The sequence below is a fragment of the Lynx rufus genome, unplaced genomic scaffold, assembly GCF_022079265.1.
Source record: "Lynx rufus isolate CCGP_SWC_20201006 ecotype Redwood Valley unplaced genomic scaffold, mLynRuf1.p SCAF_5, whole genome shotgun sequence".
Lineage (NCBI taxonomy): Eukaryota > Metazoa > Chordata > Mammalia > Carnivora > Felidae > Lynx > Lynx rufus.
Genome location: NW_025814867.1, coordinates 101,201,671 through 101,217,997, shown reverse-complemented (window position 1 = coordinate 101,217,997; position 16,327 = coordinate 101,201,671). Strand labels below are relative to the sequence as shown.

Below are 16,327 nucleotides of genomic sequence, written 5' to 3'. Positions count from 1 at the left end.
CCTATGTCAGGCTCTATGCTGACAGCTCAGAGCCTGGATCCTGCTTCAGATTCTGTGTCTCTCTCCCTGTCTCTCTCTGCCTCTCCCCCGCTCTCATTCTGTCTCAAAAATGAATAAGCGTTAAAAAATAAAATTTTTAATAGACTTTATTTATTTTTAATGTATTATTTACTTTTAAGAGAGAGAATGAGTGAGTTTGGGGGAAGAACAGAGAGAGAGGGAGACACAGAATCCCAAGCAGCCTCCACGCTGTCAGCACAGAGCCTGTTGCAGGGCTCGAATCCACGCACCATGAGATCATGACCTGACCTGAACTGAAATCAAGAGTTGGGCGCTTGACCGACTGAGCCACCCAGGCACCCCGGGACTTCACTTTTTAGAGCAGTTTTAGTTCATAGCAAAATTGAATGGGTTGTACAGAGAGGTCCCATATGTACTCTCATCACCCTTCCCCCCAGTAGCCCCTACCAGCATCTTCTACCAGAGTGATACATTTGTTACTGTTGATGAACCTACATTGACACTTCATCATCATCACCCAAAAGCCATAGTTTTCATTAGGGTTCACTCTTAGTATTGTACGTTCCGTGGGTTTTGGCAAATGTATGACATGGATCCACCATCATAGTATTATGCAGAGTTAGTTTCACTGCCCTTAAAATTCTCAATATTATACCTGTTCATTTCCCCCTCCTCTCCCAATCCTTGGCAACCACTGATCTTTTTACTGTCTCCATAATTTAGCCTTTTCCAAAATATCATATAATTGTAATTATTCAGTATGTAGCTTTTACAGATTGGCTTTTTTAACCTGACAATAATACATTTAAGGTTCCTCCATGTCTTTTTATGGCTTATACCTCATTTCTCTTTAGCACTGAATGATACTCCATTGTTTGTACCACAGTTTATTCATTCACCTACTGAAGGACACAGTGGTTGTGTTGACAAGTTTTTGGCAATTCTCAGTAAAACTGCCATAAACACCCACGTGTAGATTTCTGTGTAGATGTAAGTTTTCTGTTTGTTTGGGTAAATACAATGGAACACAATTGCTGGTTTGTAATGTAAGAGTGTATCTAGTTTTGTAAGAAACTGCCAAACTGTCTTCCATAGTGGCTGTATCAGTTTTCATTTCCACCAGTAAGGAATGGTAGTTCCTGTTGCTCCATATCCTTGTGAGCATTTGGTATTCCCAGTGTTTGGATTTTAGCCATTCTAGTAGGTGTGTAATGGTATCTAATTGTTTTAATTTGCAGTTCTTTAATGACATGATATTGAGCATCTTTTCATATGCTTTTTTGCCATCTGTATATCTTCTTTGGTAAGATGTCTGTTAAGGTCTTTTTCCCATTTTTCAGTTGGGTTGTTTTTTTTCTTATTATTGAGTTTTAAACGTTCTTTGGGTGTTTTGGATATTGGCCCCTTAGTATAGATGTCTTTTATCAACACTTTCTTCCAGTCTGTGGCTTGTCTTCTCATTCTCTTGGTAGTGTCTTTTGCAGAACAGAAATTTTAATTTTGATCATGTCTAGCTTGTCTCCATTATCTTTCTTGGATCATGTCTTTGGTGTTGTGTCTAAAAAGTCATCACCATCCCCAACATAATCTAGGTTTTTTCCTGTGTTATCTTCTAGAAATTTTATAGTTTTGCATTTTACATTTAGGTTTGTGATCCATTTTTAGTTAATTTTTGTGAAGTGTATAAAGTTGGTCTAGATTCTTATTTTTGCATGTGGGTGTCCAGTTGTTCCAATACCATTTGTTGAAAATAATTCTCTTTGCTGTGATATATTGCCTTTGTTCATTTGTCAGAATCTATTGATTAGAGTCATATGAATTTATTTCTGGGGTCTCTGTTCTGTTGATCTATTTGTCTATTCTTTCACCAGTGCCACACTGTCTTGGTTAGTGTAGTTTTATACTAAGTGTTGAAGTCATATGGTGTTCGTCCTGTGACTTTGTTCTTCTTTTTCGATATTTTGTTGGCTATTCTGGGTCTTTTGTTTCTCCATATAGTGTTAGGATCAGTTTGTTAATATCTACAAAGTAACTTGCTGGGATTTTGCGTGGGATTATGTTGAATCTATAGGTAATGTTGGGAAAAACTGACATCTTGACAATATTGAGTCTTCCTACCCATTAACATGGAATATGTTTACGTTTAGTAGTTCTTCTTTGATACCCTTGATTAGTTTTGCAATTTTCCTCACATGGATCTTGTACATATTTTGTTAACATTTATACCCAAATGTTTCATTTTGGGGGTGCTAATGTAAATGATACTGTGTTTTTTTTTTTTTTTTTTTTTTTTAAACATTTTTTTCAACGTTTATTTATTTTTGGGACAGAGAGAGACAGAGCATGAACGGGGGAGGGGCAGAGAGAGAGGGAGACACAGAATCGGAAACGGGCTCCAGGCTCCGAGCTGTCAGCCCAGAGCCCGACGCGGGGCTCGAACTCACAGACCGTGAGATCGTGACCTGGCTGAAGTCGGACGCTCAACCGACTGCGCCAACCAGGCGCCCCGATACTGTGTTTTTAATGTGAAATTTTACTTTTCATTGCTGGCATATAGGAACGTGATTGTATCCTGCACCTTTGCTGTAACCACTTACTAGCTTGAAGAGTTTTTGGTCAGTTCTGATTTTCTACAGTACAAAATCATATCTGTGAACAAAGTTTTATTTCTTCTTTCCCAATCAGGATACGTTTTATTTCCTTTTCTTCTTACATTAGCTGGAATTTCTAGTATAATGTTGTAAAGGTACAACAGAGAGGCATCCTTGCCTTGTTCCTGATCTTATTGGGAAAGCTTTTAGTTTCTCACCCTAAGTATGATGTTAGCTGTAGGGTTTTTATTTTTTTATTTTTTATTTTCTTTAACTTTTTTTAATGTTTATTTATTTTTGAGACAGAGAGAGATAGAGCATGAACAGGGGAGGGTTAGAGAAAGGGAGACACAGAATCCGAAGCAGGCTCCAGGCTCTGAGCTGTCAGCACAGAGCCCGACGCGGGGCTCGAACTCATGGACTGTGAGATTATGACCTGAACCGACGTCAAATGCTTAACCGACTGAGCCACTCAGGTGCCCCTAGCTGTAGGGTTTTTAAAAATAATTGTTCTTTATCAAGTTGAGGACGATCCCTTCTCTTCCTAGTTGTGGGTATTTCTTTTTATTGCTGAATAGTATGTGTATACTAATACATATGTATTAGTATATACATATGTGTTAGTACATACATATCTATTAATATATACATATATGCGTATGACTATACCACAGTTTGTTTATTCATTCTCTTGTTGGTGGACATTTGGGTTGGTTCCATTTTTTGGCTCTTATGAATAAAGTTGCTGTGAACATTTGTGTACAAGTCTGTGTACAGACACGGTTTTTTAATCTAGTGAGTATAGACATAGGAGTGAAATGGGTGGATGATATGGTGCTTGTCTGTTGAACTTTAAGAAACTGCTGGTGTCTTCCAGTGTGGTTGTACCATTTTGCAGTTCAACCAGCAATGAGGGAGGGTTCCACTTCTTCCACATTCTCAGTCTTTTTAATTTTTGTCACTCTAATGGATGGGTAGTGGTATCTTATTGTGGTCTTAACTTGCGTGTCCCTAATGATGTTGAGTACTTATTCATATGCTGTTTGGTGATGTGTCTCTTCAGATCTTTTCCTCATTTTTTAAATTGGCTTGTTTTCTTTTTATGAAGTTTTCAGAGGTCTTTATAAGTGTTTTGAATTCAGGTTCTTTGTCAGATATAAATCCTTTATCAAATATGTTTTGCAAAGTTTTTTTCCCCATTAAGTGGCTTGTCTTAAGAGTATATTTTGAAGAGTAGAAAATTTTTGATGAAACTCACTAATTGTGCTTTTGGTAACATACCTAAGAAATATTTGCCAATCTAAAGTACAAAAATTACATTTGCATGTCCATGTGAATTTTAAGAAAAATAACTTGTCAAGTTTTATAAAAATCTGATTGTATTTTGATTGGGATTGTGTTTAATCTGTAGCTCAATTTTTTAGAAAGAATTAATGTTATAAGAATATTAAGTCTTCTGTGAGAAAAGTTTATCTTTCCATTTATTTAGGTCTTTAATTTCTCTTAGCAAATTCTGTAGTTTTAACTGTGGGTTTTTCATAACTTCTGTCAGATTTATCCCCATTTCTTGTTTTTTCTTGATGTTATTTTAAACAGCAGTGTTTTAAATCCCTCCCCACCCCATGCCCAATTTTTTCAATGCTAATACATGGAAATAAAATTGGTTTTTCTATATTGATCTTAAATGCTATGTAAGGACTACTGTCCCTGCTTAATGCCCTTGATATAGTAGCTTTCTTGTAGAGAATCTATCAAATTTTCCACACAGATGATTGTTTTCTGCAAATACATTTTTATTTTATTCTTTTCTAATCTAGATGCCTTTTGTTTCTTTTTCTTCCTTGATTGTACAGTGTTGGATAGAACTCAGGGAGATTGTTTGGTTGTTAGATTCTCTCAAGGCGTTGAGGCCTTGAGATTCACTCTAGGTGGTAAAACGAGACCAGTTATTGGGCTTACCTTGTATGTTTACTGTCTCTCAGGATCAATATTCTTTGTTGCCTGTTGATCATTGTCTTGAAATGGTTGTTTCAAGCAAGAGGGTAAATCTTCTTACTTTTCCTTGGTTATAAGCAGAAGTCTCTATGCTCTTGTAAATCTATACCAGTCAGGCTTTTATCCTCCCACTCACTAAGACAGTTGCTAAATTCATTGGTTACTTACTAGTCCTTCTTGTTTGGCTGATTGGTAGTATTTGGAATAATTGATCACTCTCCCTTTTCTAGGTACTTGGTTTACTTAGGTGCAAGATTCTTCGAGGTGCTTTTTCTTCTTCCCTGACTACAGTCTGTCATCTTCTTTTTTGAATTCTACTCAACTTCCAAACCTTTAAGTGTTTGAATGCACCATGGGTGAAATAGGCAAGTCCAAAACTGCAGTTCTGAACTCCTCTCTACCTCGGACCCTTAAAAATCTTGCTAATCTCATTTTGGTAAATGTCAGCTCTATCATTTCACTTGCTCAGGCCATAACTATAGACTAATTTTGGCCTTTCTATTTCTCTTAGGCCCAGTGTTTTGTTCCACCAGGAATCCTGTTTGTTTTTCTTTCACAATACAGTATATCCAGAATTGTGCTTAACTCTGCTTAACACTACCACTTTGATTATCCTGATTCAAACCCTATCTTCTCTCCTGCATCAAGAAAAGGCAATGATGGTACCCTAAAGTAATCGCTGTTACTTTCCTTTATTTTCCTCCTTGGTTCTTACTATCTGATATCTTAATTCTCTTTCTCCAATTAGAATTTAAACTTCATAAAGACAGGGACATCTCTTCACTACTATTTCCAGTACTTAGAACAGTGCCTGGCACAAAAGTACATACCTAATTCATACTGATAAATAAATGTCCTGGGTTTTCTCATCCGGTTTGTCCTTAGGATATAGGACCTCCTGTGATCCCAGAGTTACTCTTTCTAGTTAAAACATGACCCGAAGCTAGAGATTCTTTCATATTCTAATAGTATTAGAATTTGCAGTTATTCATAGATTTTACATTCTATTATTTAATTAACTCCATTTTTCTATGCTTATTACTGTTTTGAGTGTTGTTTGGGTATTTTATAGAAAAGAATTTTTTGTTACATTTTCAAGGCTGATGTGGCTTAAACATTTATTACTTTAAAACAATTCAGATTAATTATTGAATGTAGTAGTGATAAATCTGATTCATCTAAACTTTAAGTATGCTGAAATTGTTGAGAATACCTCTGTTAGTTTCTTAAAAATGTGTACTTACTTCAGTTGTTGCTTTAAAAAAATTATTCTAAATTCTCAGGAGTCTGAAAGGATCCATACCTTTTTGGAAGTATTGTTTGTAGTTGAACATAGAGTATAATAAACAATTGATTTAGAGAATATTTGCATATACCTATTGTCTAGATGATAAGTAACATTTAGAAGATCCTGGGACCTAAAATGGACAAGATACCTGCCATTTCCATAGGTTGAGAAATGAGATGTGGTAACAAAAAATAGTATCACCGTATTAAAAAAGGTAGTATTGGGGCATCTGGGTGGCTCAGTTAGGCATCTGACTGGATTTCTGCTTAGGTCATGATCTCTGGTTCATGAGTTTGAGCCCTGCATCAGACTTTGCACTGACAGAGGGATTCTCTCTTTCTCTCTCTCTCTCTCTCTCTCTGTGTTCCTCCCCCACTTGTTCTCTCTCTTTCTCTCTCTCAAAATAAAAACTTAATTAAAAACATTTTTTAAAAGTAGTATTAAAGATAGATTTGTGATAACTTCTATTACTTTTTGGTTCATTGTTGGGAGTGGGAGAGGTAGGAAAGTGAACTGTGGTCACTTTATACTTCTGTTTCAGATACTTTAATATGATCTCTAATATGAACATCAAGTCACTTTTTGCTTTTAAATAACCCATAGAAGTTATAGGACATGGATCATATTTTCTTTTTCTGTCACAGACTTTTTAAAAAATATTTCCAAATGATTTGTATCCTCATCACACTCTAAATCTTGACTGACTATTCAAATATACATGAAAAATCCAGTTTTATTTTCATGGTTCTAGTGTTTTCATGGGAGCTACAGGTAGGAGGAAAACACCTATTTCTCTCTTTTTCTCTCTGAAAGATCAATAAATCCAATTTAATTAATTAGTCAATGCTACAAATGGTATTTTGTTTTTCTTTGGCCTCTAGAGTGTGCAGTAATCAGGAACACCGTACGACAGTGTCAGGCAGGGTCTTGCCAGATATGAAAGGTTCAATTCTTTGCTGTTCCTTAGCCTCTTTATATTCTAGACTTACATCATTCTTAATAAAGAACTTTATTAAAAAACTTTAAATAATTTAGGTCTTTGGAAATCAACATTTGTATATCTCTAAGACACACCTCTGCTTTCTTGTCAAACTCCACTTCATGTGGGAAAGTGGGGGAGGAGGTAGGTTTAATGTTTGGGAGACCTTGAGAAGTGAGGCATTCAGTGACTTTGGTATAAGAACCATAGTGGAGAATCTGTTTCTCTACAGTTTTAAGATTCTGTGGAGGAAAATCTTACTTAGAAGTGGTTTTTAACTTTTGGGTTTAGTCTAGGATTGGAAATATATTAGATACTTGTTTGCAGGCAATAGAAACTAACTCTGGCTAACTCAAACACAAAAAAGGAGATATATCATTAGAAGCTTGTGGAATCTAGGGGAGAGCCAAATTACCAATACTTACAGGGTAATATAAAGCCTTGCTCAGAGGTTTAAGAGTTGAAGCAACAGAAAACTGTGCCAAAGTTTACTTTTTTATAGCAAGTAAAAACTACTCAGAAAAATTTTGCAGAAAAATTGGAAAGTAAGAATTGGTCATTTTCTCCTAGATATTAAAACAAAAGGTGAAAAATAAAAACCTGGTAGTTATATTAATACTTAGAGTAAAATTAAACACTTACTGTGGGCTCCTGGGTGGCTCAGTTGGTTAAGCATCTGACTACTTCAGCTCAGGTCATGATCTCACGGTTCGTGAGTTCAAGCCCCACAACAGGCTCTTTGCTGTTAGCACGGAATCTGCTTTGGATCCTCTGCCTGCCTTGCTCTCTCTGCCCTTCCCTGCTGGTGTTCTCTAAACAAACAAACAAACAAACTTAAAAAAATTAAGCACTTACTGAAATAGCCATTTGTAGTGGGTTTTTTGGGTTTTTTTGTTTTTTTGTTTTTTTTGTTTTTGTTTGTTTTTTTTTTTATGTACCAAGCTCTTTGTTCCCTAGGGGGTTAGTTTTTCTGATCAAATCTATCATCCTTTTTTCTAGATGGTTTTTCATTCTTTTATTCTGAGAGTGGCTTTCCCTATTTAAATATTGTAGAATATACTTAAATATTGAAAATATGTTTTTGATTCGGTGGATTCATTTTTTCTTTTTCCTGTCTCCAAATACTCCCTTTAGTAATGATGGCTCAATTAGGCCATAGTTCTTACAGGTTGTAAGGAGATGTGATTAGCACTGTCCTTCCCAGGTTGTTCTGATACTTAATGTCTTAGATCAGATTGCTATAAGAAAACACTATGGACTGGGTGGCTTAAACAGCAAATACTTATTTTTCACAGTTTTGGAGGCTGAGAAGTACAAGATCAAGGTGCAGATTCCGTTCTTGGTGAGGACTCTTTCCTGACTTGTATGTAGACAGCCACCTTCTTGATTTGTGCTCACATGGTGGAAAGAGAGAGAGCTCTCTTCTTTTTCTTATAAGGACATTAATGTCACCATAGGAGCTATACCTTCATGACCTCCTATAAACTTGATTACCACACAAGGGCCCCATCTACAGATATTATCACTTTAGAGATTAGGACTGCAATATAAAAATTTTGAAAAGTGCAAATACTCAGTCTGTAACATTTCCCTACCCTATCTCTTCTTTACTTTCACCTCAGGAGGATATAATTCTGTTTATTTTTATTTTTAATTTGCTTTTATTATGAGCATTGCTTATTATATATGATTTTGACATCAAAGAGGAACAAAAAGTAAAAACTGATAGTTCTTTCCTTAATCCTCAGTATCCCACTTCCTAAGAGTAACTAACATTATGTGCCAGAATATACAAAGTTATTGTCAGTATATATGAAGGTATATGTAGCTGTTTCTTACATTTAGATATTCAGTCCGTGTGTGTGTGTGTATGTGTGTGTGTGTGTGTGGTGGCACGTGCATGTGTGTTTGTGTGTTTAGTGTGAAGCAGGGTTCTGTTTCCTAGTAATTAGCTCTTATTAGCATCTTGACTCATTATTTATCTACTCATAGAAAATACTTTGTTATATACCAATACCATTATATATATGTGTGTGTGTGTGTGTGTGTGTGTGTGTATGTATGTATATATATGCAGTTTCTGTATTTTAAGTTGTGTATATGTATATATGTGTGTATATATATATATTCAGTATATATATATGTATATGCATTTGTGTACTTTAAATTATTTTCAGATACTAATAGTATTTTTTATTTTTACTTTAGTATTTTTATCTAGTGTGTGTTTAGTATGTTTATTATTTTACTTTAGTATTTCTCCTCCCTTCTACTGGGCCATTGTTGTTTTTGAAATACTTCTTAGCTGTTCCCTAGTCCAGTTTCAAGAATTTTTATTAGTTTTCACTGTAATTGCATTGAATTTGTTTGTTAGTATGGGGAGATAGGATGTCCAAGTAGTATTGTTTTCCTATAAGAACATGACATATCTTACATTTATTCATATCATTTGCTCAGATTTATAGGTTCTTTATACCTTTATTCATGGGTGTTTGGAATGTTAATGTTTGCAAATATTGTCATTTTCTACAATAAATTTGTAATGGTTATCACCTCTTATACCATGTTGTATAATTTTTATACATTTTGCATGTTTATATGCACCCATATGATTCTACTAGCCCTTTATTTGGCCTTCTACTTCTTTTTTTTTTTTTTTTTTTTAACCTCATTGCACTGGGATTTCCAATGAATAGTGGTAATGATACTGTGCCATTTTGTCTGCATCTTTTTTTAGTAGCAGGCCTTCTTCTATTTTAGTGTAATGATGGCCACTGATTTAAGAAAAATCCATTTTATTATTAAGAATCCTTTTCTTGGTTGTTAGATTTTTTTTTTTAATCAGATAATGAACGTTAAATTTTATTGAATGCCTTTTCAGCATCAAATGAGAAAGTCAGTGTGAGCTTTCAGTGTTGTAAATAGTTTTAAAATATCCTTACATTCTTGGAATATCCTACTTGGTCATTGTGTTTTTTTTTTTTAATAGAAAGATGTGTATTATTTCATAATATTATGTGAAAATTTTAATATTCATAAATTGCTCTTTTATTTATATATTTTCTGGTTTAGTACCAGGCTTATGATAGCTTGCTGAAATACATTATAATACTTTATATGTCTTGGCTTAATTTTAAAAGCTTAGAAATTATCTATACTTGAAAGCATGATAGAGCACAATAAATTTGGGAGACTTGATACTTTTTGGGGGCAGTGGTTAAATAAAACCTTTTTCTTCCATAGCTGTTATGTATAGTCACTGAGAAATGTCAGTCCTTTTTTTTAATACCTTCAGTCATCTCTTGGATGACACAGTTTGCTCTCTTGTTTCTTTATTATTTGTTTTTATTCATTTAGGTTTGGATGATACAGTTTGCCTGTCTCTTTACTTATATTTTACTTATTTATTTATGGTTTTTTTTTTCCTCCCAAAAAGGGCTCATGGAAATAATATTGTGTAAAGTTTTTGTTGTTGTTTAGAACCGTTTGAACATGTTTAAAACACATTTTTTGTGGTTATGTTTTAGGTGATACGCTCTACATTTTTAGATTCATTTAAAAATATTAATTGGACATAGCTCTACATTTTAAAGATACTATTTATATAATATATTGTTTATCCAGTTTCCATGTTTGAGTGTTTACATTGGTTTACTTCTGAATTTGAATATTTATTTTGTCAGGAGACATGTGAGTTATAAGCTCTCCAAGGGCTTGTATATATGTTCAAATATACTTGTCAACGAGCAGCATCTTGCTTGAGTTTCGTTTTCATAAATATTAGTCTTATTTCTCTTAAAATAATTTAGATTTGGCTCATTGCTTTCAGGAAGGAAATCAGCATTATAGGGGAAAAGTTTGATGTCTTTTTTTTTAACTTTTGCTTGTGGAATTTTTTTTTCTTCATTCATGAAATGGAAAAATTGATTTCATATTTATATAAATGTTGTTTTAATGAATGTTTTCTGGTAGTTAGTTAATATCTTAAGTTTTTTTATAGATATTTTTGATAGAGGGATCCTCTAGAGGAAGACACTTTGGTATTATATTTGGTTCAACAGATCCTGCATGTAGTAGTTATCTATTGCTAACTAACAAATAGGGCTGGGATCTCATCTGAAGGCTTGCCTGGGAACTGATCTTCCAAACTTATTCTTGGCCCAATCTAGCACTTTTTCCTTCCACTACAGCCATACTGGCGGGTATTTGATTTATTTGAGAGTCACTCTTTGGATTTAACATTCAGCCCTGAAAACATCTACCTCTTTTGAGTCCTTCCTGTTATTTATTCATAAACATGTGTGCGCGCGTGCACGTGCTCATGGGCATGTGAGCACCTGTAGAAGGGGAAGTGGGAGAGACAGAGGGAAACAGGAAGGAGGTGGGAGGAGAATGATCAGATGTTAGTATAACTTATTTCCATTTTAAGAACTATTTTTTTCCCCCATAGGTGCCTTAGCTGGGCCAATTATTGTGGAGCCACATGTCACAGCAGTATGGGGAAAGAATGTTTCATTGAAGTGTTTAATTGAAGTAAATGAAACTATAACACAAATTTCATGGGAGAAGATCCATGGCAAAAGTTCACAGACTGTTGCAGTTCATCATCCTCAGTATGGATTCTCTGTTCAAGGAGAATATCAGGGAAGAGTCTTGTTTAAAAACTATTCACTTAATGATGCTACAATTACTCTACATAACATAGGATTCTCTGATTCTGGAAAGTACATATGCAAAGCTGTTACATTCCCGCTTGGAAATGCTCAGTCCTCTACAACCGTAACTGTATTAGGTAGGTATGCTTGAATTACATATTTTGGTGGTAGTGGCAAGGATTATAATAAAAATATTTCAAGAATTTAAAATGATTGAAAAAAATATATATATATAGTTTCTAAATAATTCAAATATGATTTTTCAAGTTCTGTCTTAAAATTCTGTAATTCTAGCCTCTCAATTTAAACAAAATTTTGTCTGTATCTACCCTACCCATTTATGTGATTCTTTGTCGTTCTTAGCTATTTTCCTTTCTTCATGAAAGATTATTTTTTATGTATAATACTAAGTGTTGAGTGTTTTTGACATTTTCAGTGTTCTCAAATTTTCAAACTTTAAATTACCATCTTTAAATAAGCTTTTCCATTTATTTAAATGTCCATTGTCTTAGAGCTCATTGATACACCTCATGTTTGTTTCTGAAATCAAATTTTATTTCTGCTCCTGTGGATTTCATAGCTGTTGGAATCTTGGGCTGTTGATTGTAATGAACAATCTTCTGCCTTTTTCTGATAACTGTTAGAATCTATGGTGGAATTTAAAATGAGCTTATTAACCACTTACAGTGAAAGGACAGTAGTTTAGAAATACTGGTTTATACTTTTGGAATAACAGAATAAGGATTAAAGAGTAATAGCAACCTGAGCCATTTCCACCCAGAATAGTACTCCTTTAACAGGAGGTCTTTGCTCTGCATCTACCTGTTTGCCCACCTGCTGATAGCTCCCCTCCTCAGTCCTCCTTCACTTTCCTTCCAGATGTTAAATGCTCATAAAAACTGTTTGTACTCCTTAGTTGGTCTTAGTTCCAGCTTTCAGAGAGACAAAAAAAGTAACTAGCCCCTGGTATTTAAAGGCATAATTTCAGGGTCTCTGAAATGCAGGAAAGCAGTTTTGTCCAACTTTGGTAGATATTTTTTCATGTTTAGAGATACTATTTAAAAATAGAAATGAAACTAACTTCTTGAAGACTTGATATGTTTGTAATACTGCCCTAACAGCTGTGGGGATATGTAACTCACATTAATGAAATTGATACTTTTGAGGAATGTTTGATTAGAAGGCAAGGGATAAATATCTGAAAAATCAAGTGCAGGCCATCAGGGTAAAAAAGGTCCCAACAAAAGTTCAGTATCTAGAAAGTAATAGTTTATGTGTGGAAGAGGGAGCTCATGCGAATAAACTTTTTTTTGCTTTAAACTTTAGTAATTCCCCCTGAATTAATACAATATTCAGTGGTTTAAAACTCGAGACTGTTTATAGGACAAGACTAGTCACGATTTTACCCATGCCTATATCTCTAGCTTCTTCTGTTCCATCCCTTTCTTCACTTTTCCTGCAACCCAAATTTAATAATCATGATAAACTATTTGCAGTTCTGGTAATACCTGTTTATGTTTTACATGTGTTTTTCTTTCTGGTTGGATTGCCTTTGTCTTCCTGTCTCTCTCCTCCTACATTCTTCTATTTAACTGCTATTCGTCAGACCACATCCTTTTAGAAGCCATTGTTGAAATATATAACCCCTTGCAATTTGATGTTTTTCTTTTTTGGCTCTTTTGCCATTGTATCTTGAGCTTGTCTATTGCAGCAGTTTCCACACTGTTTACTATGTGTTTTCTCCATTAGAAACCCATGGTGGACTGCAGCTATGTACTTTAAAATTTAACTTTATCTAAAGCCTACAAGGGTTCCTAGTATATAGCAGTCATGCCCTTTTAAATGTTATTTAAGTAGAGGATAGGGATGGATTGGTGAGCTTTTTAGTCTACAGAGGTGGTGTAGAAAAAAAAATAGTTGAGTCAGCTTTGAATTTTGGGTAGGTTTTGGGTAAGAAGAAGGGAAATAAGTGTAGGGAGAACAAGTGAGCCAGTGTAGGGAGGCAGAAAACAATACACATTTGGGCAGAGTTTTTTAGTGTCAGGATTGGTGACATTTTGGGCTGAAATTCTTTGTTGTAGTGAGCTGTCCTGTCCATTGTAGACTGTTTGGCAGCATCCCTGACCTCTGCGCACCAGATGGCTAGTAGCAGTCCTTCAGTTATGACAACTGAGAATGTCTCTAGACATTGCCGGGTGTCCTCTGGGAGAGAAGAGAGGAGAGATCACTTACTGTTGAGAACCCTCATTAGTGGAACCACTGAATAATTTGTTGATTGCTTATAGGATTTATATAAAGCACAAGAATTAAAGGCTAGAGAGTTGAGTAGGACTGCATTAAAGTAACTTGAAGGTTAGGATGGGGAATTTGAGCTTTGTATTACTGGAAATGCCAAGTTAGTGTAAGGTACTGTGCTTGCCTCCCTTTTTCTACTCTCAGACTCTTGTTGTGTAAAGTATGGTTCCTGAACCAGCAGCATTGGTATCACTTGGGAGTTTGTTAGAAATACAGAATTTCAGGCCCCTCCCAGACTTAATGAATGGTAAGTCTACATTTTAGCAGAATAGCTAAATGATTCATATGCAGAGTAAAGTTTGAGAAGCACAGCTTTCACTGTGCTTATAGGGATACTTAATTCATAGTAGACTTGATTTAGGGAGTAATGTGGTGAAAATTGTGGTTTATGAAGATCGGTCTGGTGTTTTTGATGGATTGAAATGAAGAAGTCCCAAAATCATAATCCTTCAGCCAGGAGGGCATGAAGACTTGAAATTAATTTTCTAATTTCTGCCACTTGAGGAAAGAAGGAAGCTATTATATAGGAATAACTGTCAGGACTTTCTAACTGATTGGATACAAGAAACAAGGGAGCTTTGAGCATAACAGGTTTTGAACCCTCGTGATTGAATAAGTTATGTTACTATTAACTCCAGTGGGCGTGTCTGAATGAAAACCAGGTGTTGAGGTTGGGAGGCTAAGATAATGAGTTCAGCATTTGTTTTATTGAGTTTGAGGATATATAGGCAAAAAATACTAGTTGGTAGTTAGAAACTGTGGAGTCAAGCCCTGTATCAAAATTGAATTAGAGATCATCTGGATAATAGTGTATATCAGATAAAAGTTTTTAATTAAGGCAGATGCAAAAAGTAACTGAAGGCCCCCAGGACCCAGTATTTATTAAGGCAGAGGTTAGAAGAAACAAATAAAGAGAGCTTTGAGAAAAACTCGGGCAAAGTAATACTACTTACATGATGACAAGATAAAATTTTTAAGATTACTCTAGCAGCTTTTACCACAGGGAGAATTAAGCCCTACAGACATGATTTGAATAACCATTTTTTTTTTCAGTTTTCCTAAGGATGGTACACAGCTAGTATCATTCTAAATGCATAGCCCAGAAAGTAATTCATTACTTACAACAGATACTTTAAGGCATTAGTACTTAGTTCTTTGGGAAATGAATGTGAAGAACTGCACCAAAATATCAAATTCTGTGAAGTTAGTCAAAGAAAATAGGCATACAAAAATATTGAGCCTGTAGTTTACGTGGTGACCTTAAAGTCTCAGTGCAGTGGTAGTAATAGAACCCAAATTAAGGGAATGTGATATAACAAAAAACCTTTGGGAAAATTTAACAAGTTTTCCATAGTTGATTACTATGTACCTAGTTGATTACTTGTCTTGATGGGATATTACATAGTTGTTAGAATTATGGTTAAGAAAAGTGTTGCTGCTTGAGGGGGGGAAAAAGCAAAAAATATATATCCAGATAGAAACTAGAAAAAGAAATAAAGAGAAGTGGAAGAAGGTGAAAATGACTGCATTAGGATATTGTAGTTGTGGATAATTTTCCCGTTTTTCCAATTTTTAGAAATACTGCTTTTGCAGTAAAAAAAATTCCATTGCTGTGCATGATGGAATGACAGGGACTGGATTTACCCTCTCTCTAAGAACAAGAAACCAGGCAAATAAGAAAGTTTTTAGTCATTGGACAATAGGCAGTGTAGGATTATGATCCCTGAAAGAAGGAAAACAAAGCGAGTCCCTACAATGTTCTAGCTTCCTCTTTAGGCAGTTTCCAGGCTACAGCTCACTGACAAGGATTTGAAGCAGAGAATGATGGTTTCAGGGAGAGTAAAAGAGACATTGGAATTCAGGGAGGACAGGTGATTAGAATTTGTGGAGGAGAATACTGGAAAGCAGAGAGCATCAGAGAGAGAGAGAGAGAGTGCGTGCTTTAGAGATCTACAGAAGGGCACTCTCAAGTCTTTTTGGTTTAGTACTGATCTGTGTATGTGTGAGAGGAAACTTTTGAGGTGGAGGAAAGAACCAGCAGAAAGCAGTAGATCTAACCAATAATTCTGGTGTTCACACAGGGCTGGGAAAACTTCATATTCTCCCCATTCAGAGTACAGAAGGGCATTGGTAGAATCTTAAGAGGAAGCAACAGCAAAAGTGCTAGACAGGGAAGGGTACAGAGAAGTTAACTAAAATATTGAGGTATATGAGAAAAGTAACTTCAGAAAGCCAATACAATCTACAACTAGGAGATTTATTCCCTTCATAGGAGACAAAAATAGCAGTTTAAAATTGACTTTAAAATAATTTTTTAAAGCTCCTCAAAGATAAAAGCTTCTATTAATGATGGCATAAGTTATTCAGACCAACTCTCCCATAGGAGGGATGCAGTATAAAATACCACCGCAAGTTTCAAAGAGGTAAGAATATAGTGAGAAATCTAACTAGACCAAAATCTAGGAGAAGGTAAAAACAGAAATAAGCCTAGTACTGAAAGCTG

General features: G+C 35.1%; 1 protein-coding gene across 1 annotated transcript in view; it reads left to right on the top strand.

Annotated features, from left to right (window-relative positions):
* NECTIN3 (nectin cell adhesion molecule 3) overlaps positions 1-16,327 on the top strand; it is a 126,785-nt gene that overhangs the window by 29,454 nt on the left and 81,004 nt on the right. The window contains exon 2 of the mRNA XM_047099582.1: positions 11,325-11,666. Coding sequence (XP_046955538.1) covers positions 11,325-11,666 — 342 coding nt within the window. The remainder of the gene's footprint in view (positions 1-11,324; positions 11,667-16,327) is intronic.